Genomic DNA, 16,433 nt, shown 5'->3' with positions numbered 1-16,433 from the left:
CACGCAAATTAGAATTTTTTTTTATTATTTTTATAGTAACAAAAAAAATTTTAATTAGCTACAAGTTTTCCATGCCTTCAAAAAGAATGCCATTTTGAGAAAACCGTAAAGAATCTCCCAAATCAGAGCGAATAAATCGCAGCGGCAGCGGCGCGAATATATAATTACATTGCGTCTTATGAACGTATGCACACCAAAGCGGAGCGAATTCGTTTCGACGGCGAATTTGCAGCGTTTTTTCCAGAACCGCGCATGCAGCGTTTTTTCCGCTTGTCGCCAAGAACGATAAAATTAGATTGCGCAGAAATTTGCTGATGCTCTGCGCTGATGACGTCACATGTGATGCGTGTGTTGAATTTTTCCCTTGTTTACATGTTAAATTACTATATTTTGGCTTTTAATAATATAATTATAATAATATAATACGAGAAGCCGTTTTTAACTTATAATCATTCACTTTTATTGAAAAATATTTATTTAAAATCATCACATGTGACGTTTATGCGTTTAGCTGTTTATGCGCAATGTCTTTTTTCATGGCTGTCATTTGACGAAGACATTTTATCGCCGCTGCGATTAATTCGCTCTGGTTTGAGAGATGCTTAAACAATGGCAAAAGTGGAGCTGCTTATTGAATTAGTAAAAAGACACAAAATATTGTACGATTTGGCGGACGAGGACTACAAAAACATCAGAAAAAAGGACAAGATATGGGACGAAATTGGATTGGAGCTGGAAGAAAGTGGTAATTACATTGCTTTATCAATTCAAGTTCAGTTTTTGTACAATGAAACAGTAGTGTCATGTTCATACATATATTTTATTGTATGTGCATTTTTTGTTTACATATTTACATGTATCGTTTATATAGTGAAATAATCAACAAATTGTTGTCTGATGTCGAATGCCAATTGAGTTGAGCGTCTTGAAGTGCTATCACTTCCGGAAAATGCGTTCATGTTTCCTTCTTGGGATTCTAATTCCTCATAAAAATCCTTGTCGCTATTCATTGAAATGCAATAGTTGTGTAATATGCACGCGGCTCTAACAAGAATTATTGTATTTTCCACTTTTGTTTCAATTGGCCTGTAAAATAGGCGCCATTTTTTTGCAAGGATTCCAAAAGCATTCTCGACTACTCTTCTTGTCCGGCTCAATCTGTAATTAAATATCTCTTTTTTTTGTCTTGCTTTGATTGCCGATACGGAAAAGGTCGAATTAAAAATGGCTTTAGCGCAAATGCCTCATCACCAATAAAAACATGTGGAGAAGGCGCATTTTTACCAGGCAAATTGCATGGTTTTGGTACATTCATATTGTTACTTTCGAATTTCGCTCCCATGTTGGAATTTTCAAAAATGCCATCATCACTGTTTTTGCCATATCCGCTAATATCCACACAAAGAAATTTATAATCGAGTCCTACAATGGCCATTAGTACCAAAGAAAATTTGTTCAAATAGCACCAGTAAGTCGATCCGGTTTTCCTTGGTCGTTTGATAGTGATGTGTTTTCCATCAATGCATCCAATGCAATTTGGAAACTGCCACTTACTTAAAAAATTTTCTGCTGATTGCTTCTACATAGTTTCAGTTGTCTCAGGCATGCAAATTGTTTCTAGATTTTTGACAATTGCTTCGCCAACTTCCGTTACAATGCTAGCAACTGTTGAAAATCCAACACGATAGCTGTGTCCAATTGTAAGAAAACTGTCTCCAGTTGCAAGGAATCTGTGAAATGAAAATTAATTATTTTTTATATTTTTAGGTGATGAAGTAAAAAAAAAATGGAAAAATTTACGAGACTCTTTTTCAAAATATTTGAGGTCAACAAAACGTATTACAGGGAAAGCCGCAGTTCATAAAACATGGATTTGGGCCAAACAAATGGAAAGTTTTCGTCCATTTATTTCGTTTGCTAAAACGTCTTCGAATGCCAGTGGCATTGAACCATCTAAACCATCTTCATTCACGGAAACTTTTCAATGCACAGAACCACCAGAATCGCATATGGATGACGAGAGCAATGATGAATTGAACCAATCTATCGTATCTATTCCTGCCGTTGATGCTGAAAGACCTCCATTGAAGCGCTTGAAAAGATCTACCCCACAACCAACGTCCTCCGTGAAGGATGTAATTGAATATTTGCATACAAAGAATAAAAAAGCGCAAGACGATGTTGACATTTTGTTTATGGCGCATGCCCAAACAATTAAAAAATTCAGTCCGAGGAGACAGGCTCAAATAAAATTTAAAATTGCAAAACTTATTATGGAGGAAGAAATGGCGAGTCTTGAGGAAAATTCACCCAGTTACTCTATCAAAATAACTTCTTCATCGGACGAAGACATTTTTGCGAATAAAAAATAAACATCACGCGGTTTATTCGCGCCGCTGCCGCTGCGATTTATTCGCTCTAATTTGAGAGATGCTTAAATAATGTACCAGTTTTGGTACAAATGTACTAAGTGTATAGTCAGTTGAATTGACTGACAGATCCGTCACTCCTGCCCACATAGCTATTTTATAGCAAAATCTGGCTATTTAGTTTTTAATTTTATTGCTCGAAAAATTTTCTAATTGTTATTTGCCGGAAATCTGACAATTTAAAATATATACTTAGCAGTTTTGCTGTTAATACCTTTTATTTATGGCCCCCAACTATGGTGTAGTCTTTTTTTTAATTTAATTTTTTTTAGTGGTTTTTAGAAGTTTCGAGAATGCCAAAAACGATTTTCAAAAGCTTTAATTCTGTTGTAATTTATTCATTAGCAGTTTTAAATTTAAACAAGTAGTTTTAGAGCTTTTTGAAAAAAGAAAATTATTTTTTTTTAAATTTTTTAAATTCTAGGAAAACTAGAAAAAATACATTACCAAATGCTTTATTTATAAGTAGGGATACAAGCACTTTACCAAATACACATCCTGTTAGATTTGTTGACATATGAGCATTTCAACTGAAAGGTCCACCGCGGCCAAAAACTATAAATTGATGAAAAACTCACATCTTGTCAAATTTTCAGTCGGAAGAAATGGTAAGTTAATTATTTAAACAATTAACACATATATTAGCAATTTAGAATGAATATAACGAATATTTGGATAAATTGAGTTTTTAAATATTCGGTCCAGTTTTTTTTTTTTAAATTGACTTTCAAAAGGGAGAGTATGTATTATATCGATTATTTAAAAAAATCTCTCTTAAATCAACAAACAGATAAGTTTTGAAGTTATTTTTCTGGATTTCTAAATAAATATTGATAAAAAATTCTTGTCACAAACTAGTAGAAATCTTTTCACATTCGCGATATCACCTTACAAATTACTAATAAAGCTTGTAAAATAAATAAAATTAAGGGATAAATAAAATGAGGAAAGGAATTATTAAAAAAGAATATTTTCATCCAAATTACTCGCTACATTCCACAGACCTGTTTTTTAAGATAAAGTCAAAAATTACTTCAACTTTTCCTCGCGTTCGTGATTTATTGAATAAGTCTTCAAAGCTTCCCTTTTATGATAAAAAAATAGTGTCAATAAAGTGCATTAAGCACTTAAGAAAATATTTTTGATAGTGTCAATTTTTTCCACAATTTCTTTTCACTTAAAAACGTACAAAAATCGTATTCTCGATCCTGAAAATACCCATATCTCACAAACCAAAAGCATTTTTCATACTAAAGGCTTATTTTCAACCGATCCCTCCTTTGGCAGCTAAATCACTGCGGACGGCAGTCCGTGCTAGTGACGAAAGCAGCACGAAGGGTGCGAAAGGCGACTAGCAATATATACAGCTAATTAGGAAAATTTGCTACGACTGTCCTGAGATCGAGAGTATATACTGATCGAAAGGTTTAGTCCTAACTAACAAAATTGCGTACTAAAACTTATGCTAACCCACCTGGTTCATGAGATAAGGGGGTGTAAGTGGGAGGGAAAAATAATAAAATATTTTTTATTTTTTTAAAATTCTAATAAAAAATACGAAAATACCCAAATCCGACAACTAGTTCAAAATATAATTAAATTTGAAATTTTTAGTGGATTTCTCAAAATGAGATGAAAAGTCAGTTTTTCTGTTTGTAACAAATCGCTAAAAAAGCTTGGATCTAATGATGGGGATTTATTCCCCTTAAAAAATCTAGAAATGTTTGTTCTACGATTTTTTGAATTTCCCTCTAGTTTAGCGGGAAAACGCTAAATCCCGCTAAAATTAAAGCCCCACAGTTTCCAACCCATAGAAGCTACATATATGTCCTATATATCTTTGAAAAGGTGTGCTTGAGCTTTAAGGCGTACCTTTCAACTTTTTTTCTAAAGTACTCAGGTAACATTTTACAGGTAAAATACGAATTAATAGCTTACATTTTGTTGATTTTAGAAAAATTGACTCATGACATCTTTATCAAATTTCAAAATGTTATACACAATAAAATTCCGCGTTTTTTTGTATATCACAAATATCTAAACAGTTCGTTTCGGCAAGATATTACCAATTAAAAGTATATATAACATATTACTAAGAGTTCAATGATGACAGCAGCAATAAAGTCTATTATTATCAAACCTATGTAGCACAGACAGCTTTGCGCGGCAAAAATAACTAGTGCTCGCAGAAAATTTTGTTTTGCGTTGCAGAAATAGCCAGTGTTCAGTTTTGATTTTTTTTTTAATTCGCGCTTTACTACTTTGAATGAATAAAATTAGTTGTGCCTTTCTGCAACGCTTATTAAATTTATGTGTTCTTTTTTTCTTAATTATTAAAGAAACAATTTTTTTTGTATTTAAAAGAAATTCAACAAATAAATTTACATATTTTACTATCTGTATGCATTTATTTATTTTATGATAAAGTTACAATGTCAAAAGCAAAAGCAACTGCGAAAATTTCTGATATCACACAAAAAGTCACAAAACTGGATGTCAGAAATTTCGGGACTGAAATAGCTTTCGTCACTAGACTTTTACCTCGTGTAGAGGTATTCTGTAAGATTGGTTGAGATACTGAAGGTCAAAACCACTTCACAAGGAAATCACCAAAATAGACAAAAACATAAAATATTGTTATTTTGTCGGTTCTCCGTCGATTTTTATAAAGTATACTTTAAATGACGAGTAATAAATGCAGCTATGTAAATTTAAGCTTAAACAATTTGTAATTTTTTTGTTTTCCTAGAATTTTAATGTCGGGAAATCTTAAAAAAAAAAAAAAATATTACAACTTTCTGAATTCAAAAATGTATGGCTCTTTAACTATGGGCTTAAGTCTCAGCCTGTGAATTAATGAGTTACAGATATATTATTAGTTTTCAGAAAAAGTAAAGCTTTCGAAAATCGGTTTTGGCATTCTCAAGTAATGATGACAAATGTGGACGCACCTTTAATAATACTACAATTTTGGCAGATACACAACTTAACATTGTTGCCAACACCTTTTACAAGTGCAAGTGTTCTGTGGAAAGTGGCTAAGCGCTTTATTGCAAACAGTCACCTATTTACATAAAACCCTAATAAATTAGTTAAACAACATATTAAAAATGCCTAATGCAACTTAATTGCGTCGTCGACGAACTCGAGATATACGCCAAGCATTTGGTTCGTCGTATTTGTTGTATAGAGGCTCCAGTCGTTGATTTTTCTTGAATTTGCTGAGCTTGGTTGGATCCGAGAAGCGAAAGAACGACGGAGCAAATTCCACCAACCATTTGGGGTCAATTGTAGTCACCTCACGCATGTACTCCTTGGTTGTCTGCACCAGTTCGTGATAGATCACCCATTCCGGCTGTCGATTGAACAGTGCGCTCGATGGATGTATATAGACCACTTGTGAGTCGACCAGGGTGCGATATTCCTCTTGTGGATCCTTCTTGGCCGCATTACGAAAGAAACCCGAGCATATGGCCTTCTGTATACGCACCGAGTTCTTGCCTGCGGAGACCACATCCAGCTTGTGTCGATCCATGATACCCAGGAGCTGCTTGCGCACATCCTGCGAACGTTTCAATGTGCGTATTTGCACAAAGTTCTCATAGCACCAGGCATGTTGTAGCTGTTGTAAACTGCCAGTAGCGTCAGATGGTCACCTGTACGAATATCCAAGTTGATTTAGTATTGTTTACATTTTTAATTCGCTATAGATATATTTCAGACTTACCTTCCGCTTGGTTGAACTTGGCCTTCTTCTGATCGGCCAGTGCCTGCTTGTCCTTGGGTCTGTAGAAAACGTTCTGCACGCTGAGCATGGATACAATTGTAAGAATCTCATCGGAACATTGCAGCGCCACAGACATGATGAGCATTTTTGATAGATTCGGTTCCAGGGGAAACTCTGCCATGCGTCGTCCCAGTCGCGTTAACAGACCCTCGTCATCGAGAGCCGAGAGCGAGTGAAGCTGCTCCAAGGCCATAACAAGCGACTCCACTGGTGGGGCATCCATGAAGTCGAAATGCAGCAGGTCATTGATTCCCATCGTCTTCAACTGCAGCACTGTGGTGGCCAGATTGGTACGCTGTATCTCCGGCACTGGCGTTGGCAGCATCTCATCCCGATAAGCAAGTTCCGTGTACAGGCGATAACATTTCCCTGGTCCCGTGCGTCCAGCACGACCTGCTCGCTGTTTAGCTGCTGCCTGTGAAATAGGGGTGACCACCAGCGAGTCCATGCCCGTCTTGGAATTGTAGACTTTCTGCTTGACAAAGCCGGGATCGACCACATAGAAAATGCCATCGATGGTGAGAGAGGTTTCCGCTATATTCGTGGCTATGACCACCTTGCGACTCCCAGCGGGAGCCGGATCAAAGATGCGTGTCTGCATCTCAGAGGGAAGTGCTGAATACACCGGCAATATAATCAGCTCCGGCACATCTGGGCCGAGACTCTTCATACGCTCATATAATATCTCGCAGGCGGTGTCAATCTCCTCCTGACCGGTTAGGAAAAGAAGAATGTCGCCTGGCGGTTCACGCAGATGAATCTGCATGTCGGTGATCAAAGAAGCATCCAAGTAGTCCGTTTCAGGTTCCTTCGTGTACAACACCTCTACAGGAAATGTGCGTCCTGGTATCGTGAAGATTGGAGCCTCAAAGAAATACTGCGAGAACTTGACCGCATCCAGAGTCGCAGAGGTAACAATCAGCTTGAGTTCAGGACGCTTCTGTACCGCAGTCTTCAGTAGACCGAAAAGCACATCCGTGTGAATTGTACGTTCGTGGGCCTCATCCAACATGATAACCGAGTAGGTCTTCAGTTCCGCCTCCATGAGACACTCGCGGAGTAACATGCCGTCAGTCATGTACTTGATGACCGTTTCCGGACTAGTGCAATCCTCAAAACGAATTGTGTATCCCACTTCCTGACCCAGACGACAACCGTACTCCTCAGCTACTCGCTTTGCCACTGACATGGCGGCCACACGACGTGGCTGTGTGCATCCGATCTTGCCTCTGGCCGTGAATCCGCATTCACCGAGATACTGAGTGATCTGTGTGGTTTTTCCGGAGCCCGTTTCACCAATCACTATCAGAATCTGGTTATCCGTGACAGCCTTGATGAGATCGTCTCGCAGCTTGTAAATGGGCAGCGATTGTCGCTGTTCCACCAACGTTAGATCCGTCTTCTTGCCAAACGAGGATTTCTTCCCGCCAATCACGTGCTTCTTCCACTCGGGCACTTCCTGTGGTGCCGCGCCCATGCCACGCATATTGGCTGCCAGATGCCGAGACGTATCATCCTCAGGCAACGGATCAATCCAGTTCTTATTAAGATTACTTGGCACTGCCTCCATTTCCTGTTCTCTCAGCATTTTTTGCTCGCGACGTTCCTTGAAAGCGCAGATTGCATCATAGCAGCTTGGGCTAAGGAACCATCTGGATTCTTAACGATGCGCACAGGGGATAAGTCATGTAGGGCACGTCCATGGCCGGAGAGGAATGGTGGTTCCTCCTCTACGATTTCTATTTCAATATCCGCCTCATCGTCCTCATCCTTGGGCAACAATCCCGTCTCCTCATCAAAGTCGGGCATTTCACTGCGATCCAGTACACCCGAACTAATCATTTGCTTGATCTCCCATCGCTCTGGACTCGAGATGCGCGTCACCCGCTTGCGGGATTCGTGTTCATCACCGTCAATGTTGTTCCCCTGCAGGTTGAGTATAGAGGAGGTGCTTGCGTAGGGTCCATCCGGATTGCAATCTCTCAATGATATCTCATCGTCCTCGGGTGAATGGGAATGCGGATTAAGATCGCGATTAAGATCCTGGTCCACTTCCACTTCCTTCATAGACAGCGACACCTTTTGGCCCGTCAAGGACATGACTTTTACTTTAACTGTCTGATTGCGGCGCGCAGCTGTGAGATGTGGACTAATCCCTCCCAACGCTTGCGCAGACCAAACAGTTGCACAAAACAACCAAAGGGCACTATGTTGACCACTTTGCCGGAATAGATTTTTCCCGACTCGGGATCATCAGATAGTACAGTTGCTGGTGGAGGCAGCTTCTCAAAGTTTCGAAATAGGGAACCGTCGCTTCTCCATTGACGATCATTAGGTGATCTACTGCGACGGCGGTGACGTTCATTCTCCTTCTTATTACTTTGATTGCAATTACGCACTTTGCGTTTGCATCGCTCTCTTGAGCTGGAACGATTTCGCCGCTTGCCTTCCAGAGCTTCCAATTCCATCATAGCCGCATCCACGGCGCTTAATTCATTTCTATTAACATTTAACTTACTCTCATCCTTCCTGCTGCTGTGTTTCTCATTGGGCAACGCTAAACCAGGAAACATTTTCATTAACTGTGATTTCTTTTCATTTTTGTTACTGTTTCCATACATAGCAAACCTGGTATCACCGGCCACACGTTTGGGCCGCATTAAATTGATGATTCGCTGTAAATTCTGGGCAAGGGAATCGGAGAATTCGGCACCATTTTCCAAAAGAGCCTTTCGAAAAGACTCATAGCTCTGATGCTTGTGCTCCAAATGGATTATAAACTTGGCCAGGTCCTTGTCATTGATGCCCAGGTGATTATCAAGCTCAGTGCAAACCTTTGATACCATCGAGATGTACTCCAATTTCTGCAGCTCGTCCATTATGCAAAATCTATAAAAAAAAAAAACCTAACAAAACGTTTGGAAAATGAAAACACAAGCAAAAGCATCGTTGCACTATCGATACTATCGAACATTAACTAACAATTATCTATAAGCTAAGCATCGATATCTTTCAAAATAAACGAAAATAAATCAATTCAAATCCGTTTCGGGAATTTTTGTTGTAAATATATTTAGTATTTATACTATATATATTTTACTGACGATATAGCGATATAACCTAATAACAAACAAAATTAACGAGAATTGCCTACACTCAACTTATTTAAAAGTCACGTTGACATCTCTAATCCATTCAATCAGCTGTTAACGATCAGTGCTCTATAACGCTGTTTGTGCACAGAGTGGCAACACTTTTACAATCTTGACATATTTTGAGCAAGCTACGCTCGCTTTTTAATGTTTTGCCTTTTGTTTATACGTTTTAAAACGTGCGTTTGAGTTTAAGTGAGAAATTCTGAATTGGGCGCTTTGGAAATGTCTTCGTTCTTTGAGTGCTTTAACAATTTCGTCCAAAACGGTGGTCACATTGCTCAAAATGTTGCGCGTGAAGACGGTGAACAGCATCAACCAATTACCAGTAGTATGCTGCCTGCGACACCCACGCCCAGCGAGTCGGTAAGTGAAGCTTTTTAATATTGTTCATAATGCATAGAATATAAGGTGCGATTTGTGCATGTTGCTTAATTTTTGGTGGGAAATTGCTTATTTTGGTAGTCACTGATACATTTGGCGTTGCCAGACATATGCACAGTTACATACTCTGTTGGCATATCTGGCAACGCTGACAAGCACACGCCATGTTTTAATTGCGAAAACGCAGGCAGCGATTTCTAAAGAAAAACAAAAACTAATAAGGAATAGTTAAATTTTGTTAAAAACTTCCAATTATGCGTGGTCGCTTATAACTAACTTTTGATCAAAGAAGTGCTAGTGATTTGTGCAACCTAATAAACACCGCCAAGTGGCTAAATCGCAACCCAAAGAAGAAGAAAAGCCTGCAAGCCAGCGAGTAAACCAAATATATCACAAACATAATAAAAAAAAATTACACATACAAGCGAAATGCTTCAAATAAAAACAACCAAAAGCAGCAAAAACGAAATTGTTGTGGTGGAGAAGAAACCAAAGATGCAGTCGCCAACGACAAGCTCTTCGATTATTACATATAGCCCGAGCAAATTTATTGCCAGGGCTGGCACAACATACACAAAAATACAACCACACACACAGACTAAAACAAACACAAACATAACTAGAGCTGCAGCTCCAACAACAACAATAGCAACGGCAAATGCCAAAATAGCAGGAGCGTCAAATGCCAACTCTTCCTACTATGTGGTTAAAGCCGGACAAATAGGCAGCGCCGCCTCCATATTGAGTTCGCCGCCCAAATCAGCCCAATCCACAGCTGTGACTACACCGATTGCAACAGAGAGTGTAATAATAAGTTGTAGCCATTATTTCTCAAACTCACGCCCATGCCATTAACCCATCCTGCATGAGTTTCTCGCCGTCTAACAAGCACCCACATCCGTTTGAAATCTTCTTGAAAATTAGACATACTTTAACCCTTTTATTTAATTCATTCTTGCAGTCCAGCACCATCTCAGTACCCAGTGAAACATCCATGGAGCATACTTATATGCGTGATGCACCACGTACAGACTCTTCCATGAACAATGGCTTGGCCCCGGCACGCACAATACTCGTGCGTCATGCTCCGCAGTGTCCAACATGCCACACGTACCCAACGCACGAGGAATCTGGAGATTCGCAGCAGGTGGCGCATGTTCCGCCTTACGATGAAATTGCGGCTAAGGAACTGATGAACGAGTGCGCACGTATCGCCAAATATGTGAGGAACAATAATTCAGACGAACAGGATTGGCAGACTCGCATTAATCGGTAAGCGACCTACATAGATATCTTACTGTCCACTTTATTGATAGATCTTCTTAATATCCTTAGCATTGGTTGGACATACACGCAAGACATATTGTTTGATAAGGTTACCACTATACTGGACCAGGATCAATTGGCGCGTCTTGCCAACGACAAGCGCCAGCACGAGGCAGTGCATCGTCGAGTGGCTGTTGATAAGTCGAGCTCTCGAATGCGTCGGGCTTTGGCCAGTGTTGCTTGGGAGCCGAGAACCACACAATGGTTACATGCCCTGCTTATGGAGCACCTTCCACCATCCTATATGGCTTCCTATCTGGACATTATGCAAACGCTTAAAAGCAAGCTGCCCACGCTCACGGACAAAATGCTATTTAGTCGTCCACTTAACAACAGCCAAGAACTGCTAGCTCCTGTAATGAAGAAGCGATGGCAACCGGAAATTCTGGCCAAGTCGCGACAACTGACGCACAATGCTATTATGGTGGCAGTGCCAACAATGCCCACCACCGGCCCAGTTCCGGAACGCATGCAAAACTGGTATCAGGCCTTGGCTAGCATAACTCAAATTGTTCAAATCACGCTGCCCAATTCAAGTAAGTACATTATTGATTTGAATTAGGTATGAATGCATTTTATGTATCTGAACTTTGTACGGCTTATAATAGATGATCGCGTTGGGCGTCAGAATCTGGATCATGTGGCCGAGACAATTGTCTCCCTGACGCGTGTACGCATCCACGAGTTGCGCACTGAGAATCCCAACCGAGGCATTATTCTGATTGGCTTCAATGCCGGCTCCGCGCTTGCATTGCAGGTGGCCATGTCGGAGAGCGTTGCTTGCGTAATTTGTATGGGTTTTGCATACAATACGTTGCGTGGTCCACGTGGAGCTCCTGACGATCGCCTGCTAGATATAAAGGCGCCAATTTTGTTTGTCATTGGGCAGAACTCAGCACGCAGCAGCCAGGAGGAAATGGAAGGTCTACGCGAACGTATGCAATCCGAATCCTCGCTGGTCGTCGTTGGCAGTGCCGATGATGCATTACGTGTGCCTAAAAGCAAGCGGCGGATCGAAGGCGTCACACAGACCATGGTGGACTCTATGGTGGTGGTATGTCTTTATTGTATACATATTTACTTATGATATAAATTCGATAATAATACCTTTATCCTTTCAAAGGACGAGGTCTACGAGTTTGTCAACAAAACGTTGAGCAATCCTCCAGGTCCACGTATGCCCACCTCACTGCTAGGCAGTAGTTCTTATCAGCGCTCGGCCAAACAGCAACAGCATGTCCTGGTCGATGGAAATATTAACAAGTCGCAGGTGACACAGGCTCGCAAGCGTAAGGCTCAAGATGGCCAGGAAGAGAGCAGTGTGCAGACAGTTAAAACCAAATTTGTGCCTCACAGTGAGTAACTAAATAATTTATCACAAAATAACATAGCAAAGTATCATTACGCAATTAACCACCATTAATTCACTAATATCATAATCATACCTCGCAAATCCGCATGTTCTCCTTTGCATGTTGCCGCACGTTGTCCCCAAATCCATTTGCACCAATCCACTAATTTCACTAATCCAACCCAAAAAGAAACACGTGTGCCCAAGTTTCCCAAACCAAAGCCACCACGCCTCATTGATCCGTTTGCAGTGAAGCGAAAGGGTAAATCTAATGCACAAAAAACCTTTGAAATCAGGGATCGTAATAATAAAATGTTTATTGAATATAGGCATTTCCAGGAACCCGAATGCGACACTCGTACGGCTTGAAAGTATACAAAAATAACTTAAATTTGAAATTAATTTTGTGTTATCTTTATTTTCAAAAGTATTAGACTAGCACTTATTTTGATAATTAATTTTGGATTAAATTAAGATCAATAGATTCATACTGATGGCTGCCATATTAATATACATGCATGGGATTTATCTAAATCTTGTTTCCAGTATTTTAAGTTGTTAATTAATCAACGTATAAATTAATGTGCTCAATCTTTACAAGATTTATCAAAATTGAAGTGTTCTCTCTGAATTTGGGATTAGATTGACCTTTTCCTGAAATGCCCTTATGCATATTATTCTTAACAAATTAACTCTCATATTGTTCATTCAAATTTAATTGTTATTTTTATCACAATCACATTTCTTATTTACGATCCCTGCCTATAAATGCTGATCATCCCCCGTTTCATCGACTAACAGTTTGCACATCCACAGTTGGACGCCCCCGGACGCGTCCGTTGCCCAGCGTTGCACCCGCTGGCGTTAAGACTAGCATTACAGATAAACAGTCACTTAGCAATGACGAGATGAATCTATCAATTGAATCAATGCTGGAGGAAACCCTTGACTATGATGAAGGCCAGCAAACAGTCGCTCCTACTGTTGCAAAGGTTACGACGACTGTTGCCAAGCAGCAGCCGACAACGGTGTCGTTATCATCCGGCACCAAGATCAAGATGATACCCTCAAGTCAATTTGTGCAGCTGAAGACGCTGCCCACGCAGGGTAAGGTGATCAACTACACTATCAGCAAGAACAACAACAGTCCCACAGCAACTGGCACCACCGCAAGCATTGGCAGCATTGTGAAAACGTTACCCACCTCCAGTGGCCAGCAAATCTTTACACTTAAGACGCCCACCGGACAAACGACACAGTTTGTAACCGCTGCCTCGACATCTTCAACGGCGGCACAGCAAAAGTATACAGTGATTAAGAATGCTAACGGGATGACAATGCTGCAGCTGACAAAGAATGTGCCAGCGCCGCCAACGATATCCAGCAATGTGGATCTATCAAATATCATTGATATGCCAATTGTGTTTGCGGACAACGAGGGTAACATTGCCGACCAGAAGCAACAACAATCGGAGCAACAATTGAGCAGTAAGAACTAGCAGGGTATTCTGTATAATTCACAATATTAATATATATTTTATTGTAGCATCCTCTTCGGGCAGCCCATTGATTCTTAGTCATAAGATAATCAAGGAGGCAGCGAATCCAGTAAAACCAGCAGGAATTATCACCAGCAACAAGGGCAGCAACATCGTGATTAACAAAGGCATTCAACAACTCTTTACAACACAAAGCGGCACCGTTGGTGGCACAAATAAGCTTGTCTATCTGAATCGGAGCACTATGAAACCGATGGCAACTACAACAACATCGACAACTGGAACACGACTACCAAGTGTCGGCACAGCGCTGCCCATACGCATTGTAAGCAGTCCCAAGGCGGCTGTGACGGCGGCTGGAACGCCCACAACGAGCAGCCAAGTGCTGCTGGATGCGGCCAATGTCAAGACGCTTAATCTGCAAACAATTAAAACGACTGCGGGCACTCCAGTGATAAACGCTGCATCCGGCGGAGCACTGCGACATACGGGTGGCGTCGTTAGCCTGGGAAACAAAACTTTTTCGCAGTTTCAGGTGATCAACAGTCCTGTGACGACCACAACAATTGCCGGTGGCGATGGCAAACAGCCCATTCGCAACATATACTTAAAGTCTGCTACGGGCCTTAAACCCGTCCAAATGATAGCTAACAGATCCCCAGCCATACCCGCCATAGCTCCCGGAGGAGCTGCTGTGCGTCGCGTGCTTAACATTGGCGCCGTCTCCAAGTCAACCACTGTGACAGTTTCCGCTCAGCCAGGCAAGGATTCAAAGATCATCAAAGCACCAACGACGCCGACGACGACAACAACAACAGGAGGCACAATTGGGACGTCAACGCAGGGCAAGGGCGTGGAATAAAATAGAATCTAAACACATTGTTATTAAGTATATTTAAGTGAGCTATACATTAGAATGTACTTGGACTCTGAAATCCTCAACTATGCAATAAGTTATATTATATCAGTTGTGTAAATAAAACATGTTGATTCATTAATACATATATAAACGAAGAAATGTGTAATAATTTTGACGTTAAGCCTTAAAAAAAAACGTGGTCCCGAACTTAAATTCAAAGCAGATAAGGAGAACAGTTTGTGTTGCACTTATTATAATAAAATATGTATGTATGCATTAAAGTCTAGCAATTTGATCAAATTCCTGAGTTGCTTTAAAAAGTTTTGAATTACTTTAACTTGGCTACACCGTCGGCGTCGACATCAGCGTCAGCACAGGAAGCAACGTTGCGACTGTGGCGTGAGAATTGAGCAACGCATGCAAAACAATGCCACAAAATTCCAGCTAACAGCAAAAGCCCATCAATTGCCGTGAGGGCCAACTTCTAATTGACAATTTTAATGCGTGAATCGAAATCGAAATTCCACTAATTTATCAAAAAAAAAAACCATATATATGTTAAGCGCCTTGGCGTTATGTAAGCCCAGTTTCACACGCTGCACTGGGTCAGTGCTTGCCAAACTGTAGACAGGCTATGAGCATTTTCAATATTTTGCTAAGAGTTGCATTTTTCACTGCATTCGAACGGGGTATATTCGACAATTTCAACAAGAAAATTATATTGGTATGTCTATAAAATGTATTTACCTTTTTTTAAATTGAAAACTGTCGTACAACTCTTTGATGGAAGTTAGGGAATTATACTAAACTTCTATTAAATACATTACATACCAAAGGCTTGGGTTGGGATTAATGTTCTTTTAGTTTATTTTCATAAATATATTAATTTAAAATGTTTAATTTGTTTTTACCCAAGACTTACTTAAAACATATTTAAAGCAGCTTCTAACATAACAGGGAGTTCAAAAATGAAAAAAAAAAAAAATTAAAGTAGGTAGGGTACTTGGTTGTCAGGCAGTCAGTAGCAACGAAACCTTATGCACATTCTATTTTTAATTATTTATTTATTAAATGACAAAAAATTAAGTTTTTAAATAAACAATTAAGTGAGCAAATATAAAATCTAAATTTAAAACTCAAAAGATAAAAAAGTTGAAAAAGTTGTATTCGAAGAGTATTTGGCAGTCGGTATATTATCAGTTTGTCTGTTTGTCTGTTGCATGCAGCGAGGCTACAATTTCATTGAAGTGCCCTAAAGAACAGAACAACAAGTGCAACTACAATAGCTAATGCTCTTGCTCTTGTTGTTGTTGCTGTTGTTGTTGTTCTTGGCCACTTGGCTATACAAATTTTTGTGATGATCAGCAAAATTGTAAGGAGAAGTCTGAAAACTGAAGGCTGAAGTCGAAAATAAGAGTGTATATCTTCTTTGTAAATGTACGTGTTGTATATATGTACATACATAATTATGTATGCAAGTATGGAATATACATATATTTAATTACATTTGTGTACAGTACCCACAATGTGGAGTTATTGTGGTGCAGTTTGACGTTGGCGTCGCTGCCTTATATTTTTTTTAAGTTGGTCAAATCGTCAGACATTCTGAGGGCTGAATTTAGTAATGCGGCCAAGTTGAAAGTGTG

At 39.9% G+C, this 16,433-nt stretch overlaps 3 protein-coding genes across 7 annotated transcripts; 2 read left to right on the top strand and 1 right to left on the bottom strand.

Moving 5' to 3' along the window:
- Positions 1-575: 575 nt before the first annotated feature.
- On the top strand, positions 576-2,663 carry LOC117783026 (transcription factor Adf-1-like). The gene is made up of 2 exons (XM_034620177.1): positions 576-745; positions 1,768-2,663. Exons 1-2 carry the CDS (start codon positions 610-612, stop codon positions 2,370-2,372), a joined length of 741 nt encoding a protein of 246 aa, XP_034476068.1. The 5' UTR covers positions 576-609; the 3' UTR covers positions 2,373-2,663.
- Positions 2,664-5,452: 2,789 nt separating this feature from the next.
- On the bottom strand, positions 5,453-9,142 carry LOC117783787 (ATP-dependent RNA helicase DHX8-like). The gene is given in 5 exon segments (XM_034621332.1): positions 5,453-6,047; positions 6,050-6,085; positions 6,157-7,827; positions 7,830-8,348; positions 8,351-9,142. Coding segments are annotated over 5 exon segments (3,465 nt in total). The 5' UTR covers positions 9,096-9,142; the 3' UTR covers positions 5,453-5,553.
- A 361-nt stretch (positions 9,143-9,503) lies between these two features.
- On the top strand, positions 9,504-14,935 carry LOC117784595 (KAT8 regulatory NSL complex subunit 3). Of its 5 annotated transcripts, none has more exons than XM_034622362.1 (8): positions 9,504-9,734; positions 10,714-11,024; positions 11,088-11,614; positions 11,687-12,132; positions 12,202-12,433; positions 12,620-12,691; positions 13,246-13,917; positions 13,976-14,935. In XM_034622362.1, exons 1-8 carry the CDS (start codon positions 9,594-9,596, stop codon positions 14,788-14,790), a joined length of 3,216 nt encoding a protein of 1,071 aa, XP_034478253.1. In that variant the 5' UTR covers positions 9,504-9,593; the 3' UTR covers positions 14,791-14,935. The 5 variants fall into 5 exon arrangements, with proteins under 5 accessions (XP_034478253.1, XP_034478255.1, XP_034478250.1 ...); XM_034622359.1 differs by lacking the exon at positions 9,504-9,734 and adding an exon at positions 9,877-10,556; XM_034622364.1 differs by lacking the exon at positions 12,620-12,691 and having other exon boundaries at positions 9,505-9,734.
- Positions 14,936-16,433: the final 1,498 nt, after the last annotated feature.

Source organism: Drosophila innubila, assembly GCF_004354385.1.
Source record: "Drosophila innubila isolate TH190305 chromosome 2R unlocalized genomic scaffold, UK_Dinn_1.0 1_C_2R, whole genome shotgun sequence".
NCBI classification, from domain to species: Eukaryota; Metazoa; Arthropoda; class Insecta; order Diptera; family Drosophilidae; genus Drosophila; species Drosophila innubila.
The sequence above is the reverse complement of the archived record's forward strand: the minus strand, read 5'-3'. Positions and strand labels throughout refer to the sequence as shown.

Excerpts from the sequence above, each read along its gene's own strand:
- LOC117783026 (XM_034620177.1), top strand. The coding sequence starts at position 610 with ATGGCAAAAGTGGAGCTGCTTATTGAATTAGTAAAAAGACACAAAATA. Across the intron at positions 746-1,767 it reads ATTGGAGCTGGAAGAAAGTG|GTGATGAAGTAAAAAAAAAA; the intron begins GTAATTACATTG and ends TTATATTTTTAG.
- LOC117784595 (XM_034622359.1), top strand. The coding sequence starts at position 10,182 with ATGCTTCAAATAAAAACAACCAAAAGCAGCAAAAACGAAATTGTTGTG. Across the intron at positions 11,615-11,686 it reads AATCACGCTGCCCAATTCAA|ATGATCGCGTTGGGCGTCAG; the intron begins GTAAGTACATTA and ends GGCTTATAATAG. Across the intron at positions 12,133-12,201 it reads TGGTGGACTCTATGGTGGTG|GACGAGGTCTACGAGTTTGT; the intron begins GTATGTCTTTAT and ends ATCCTTTCAAAG.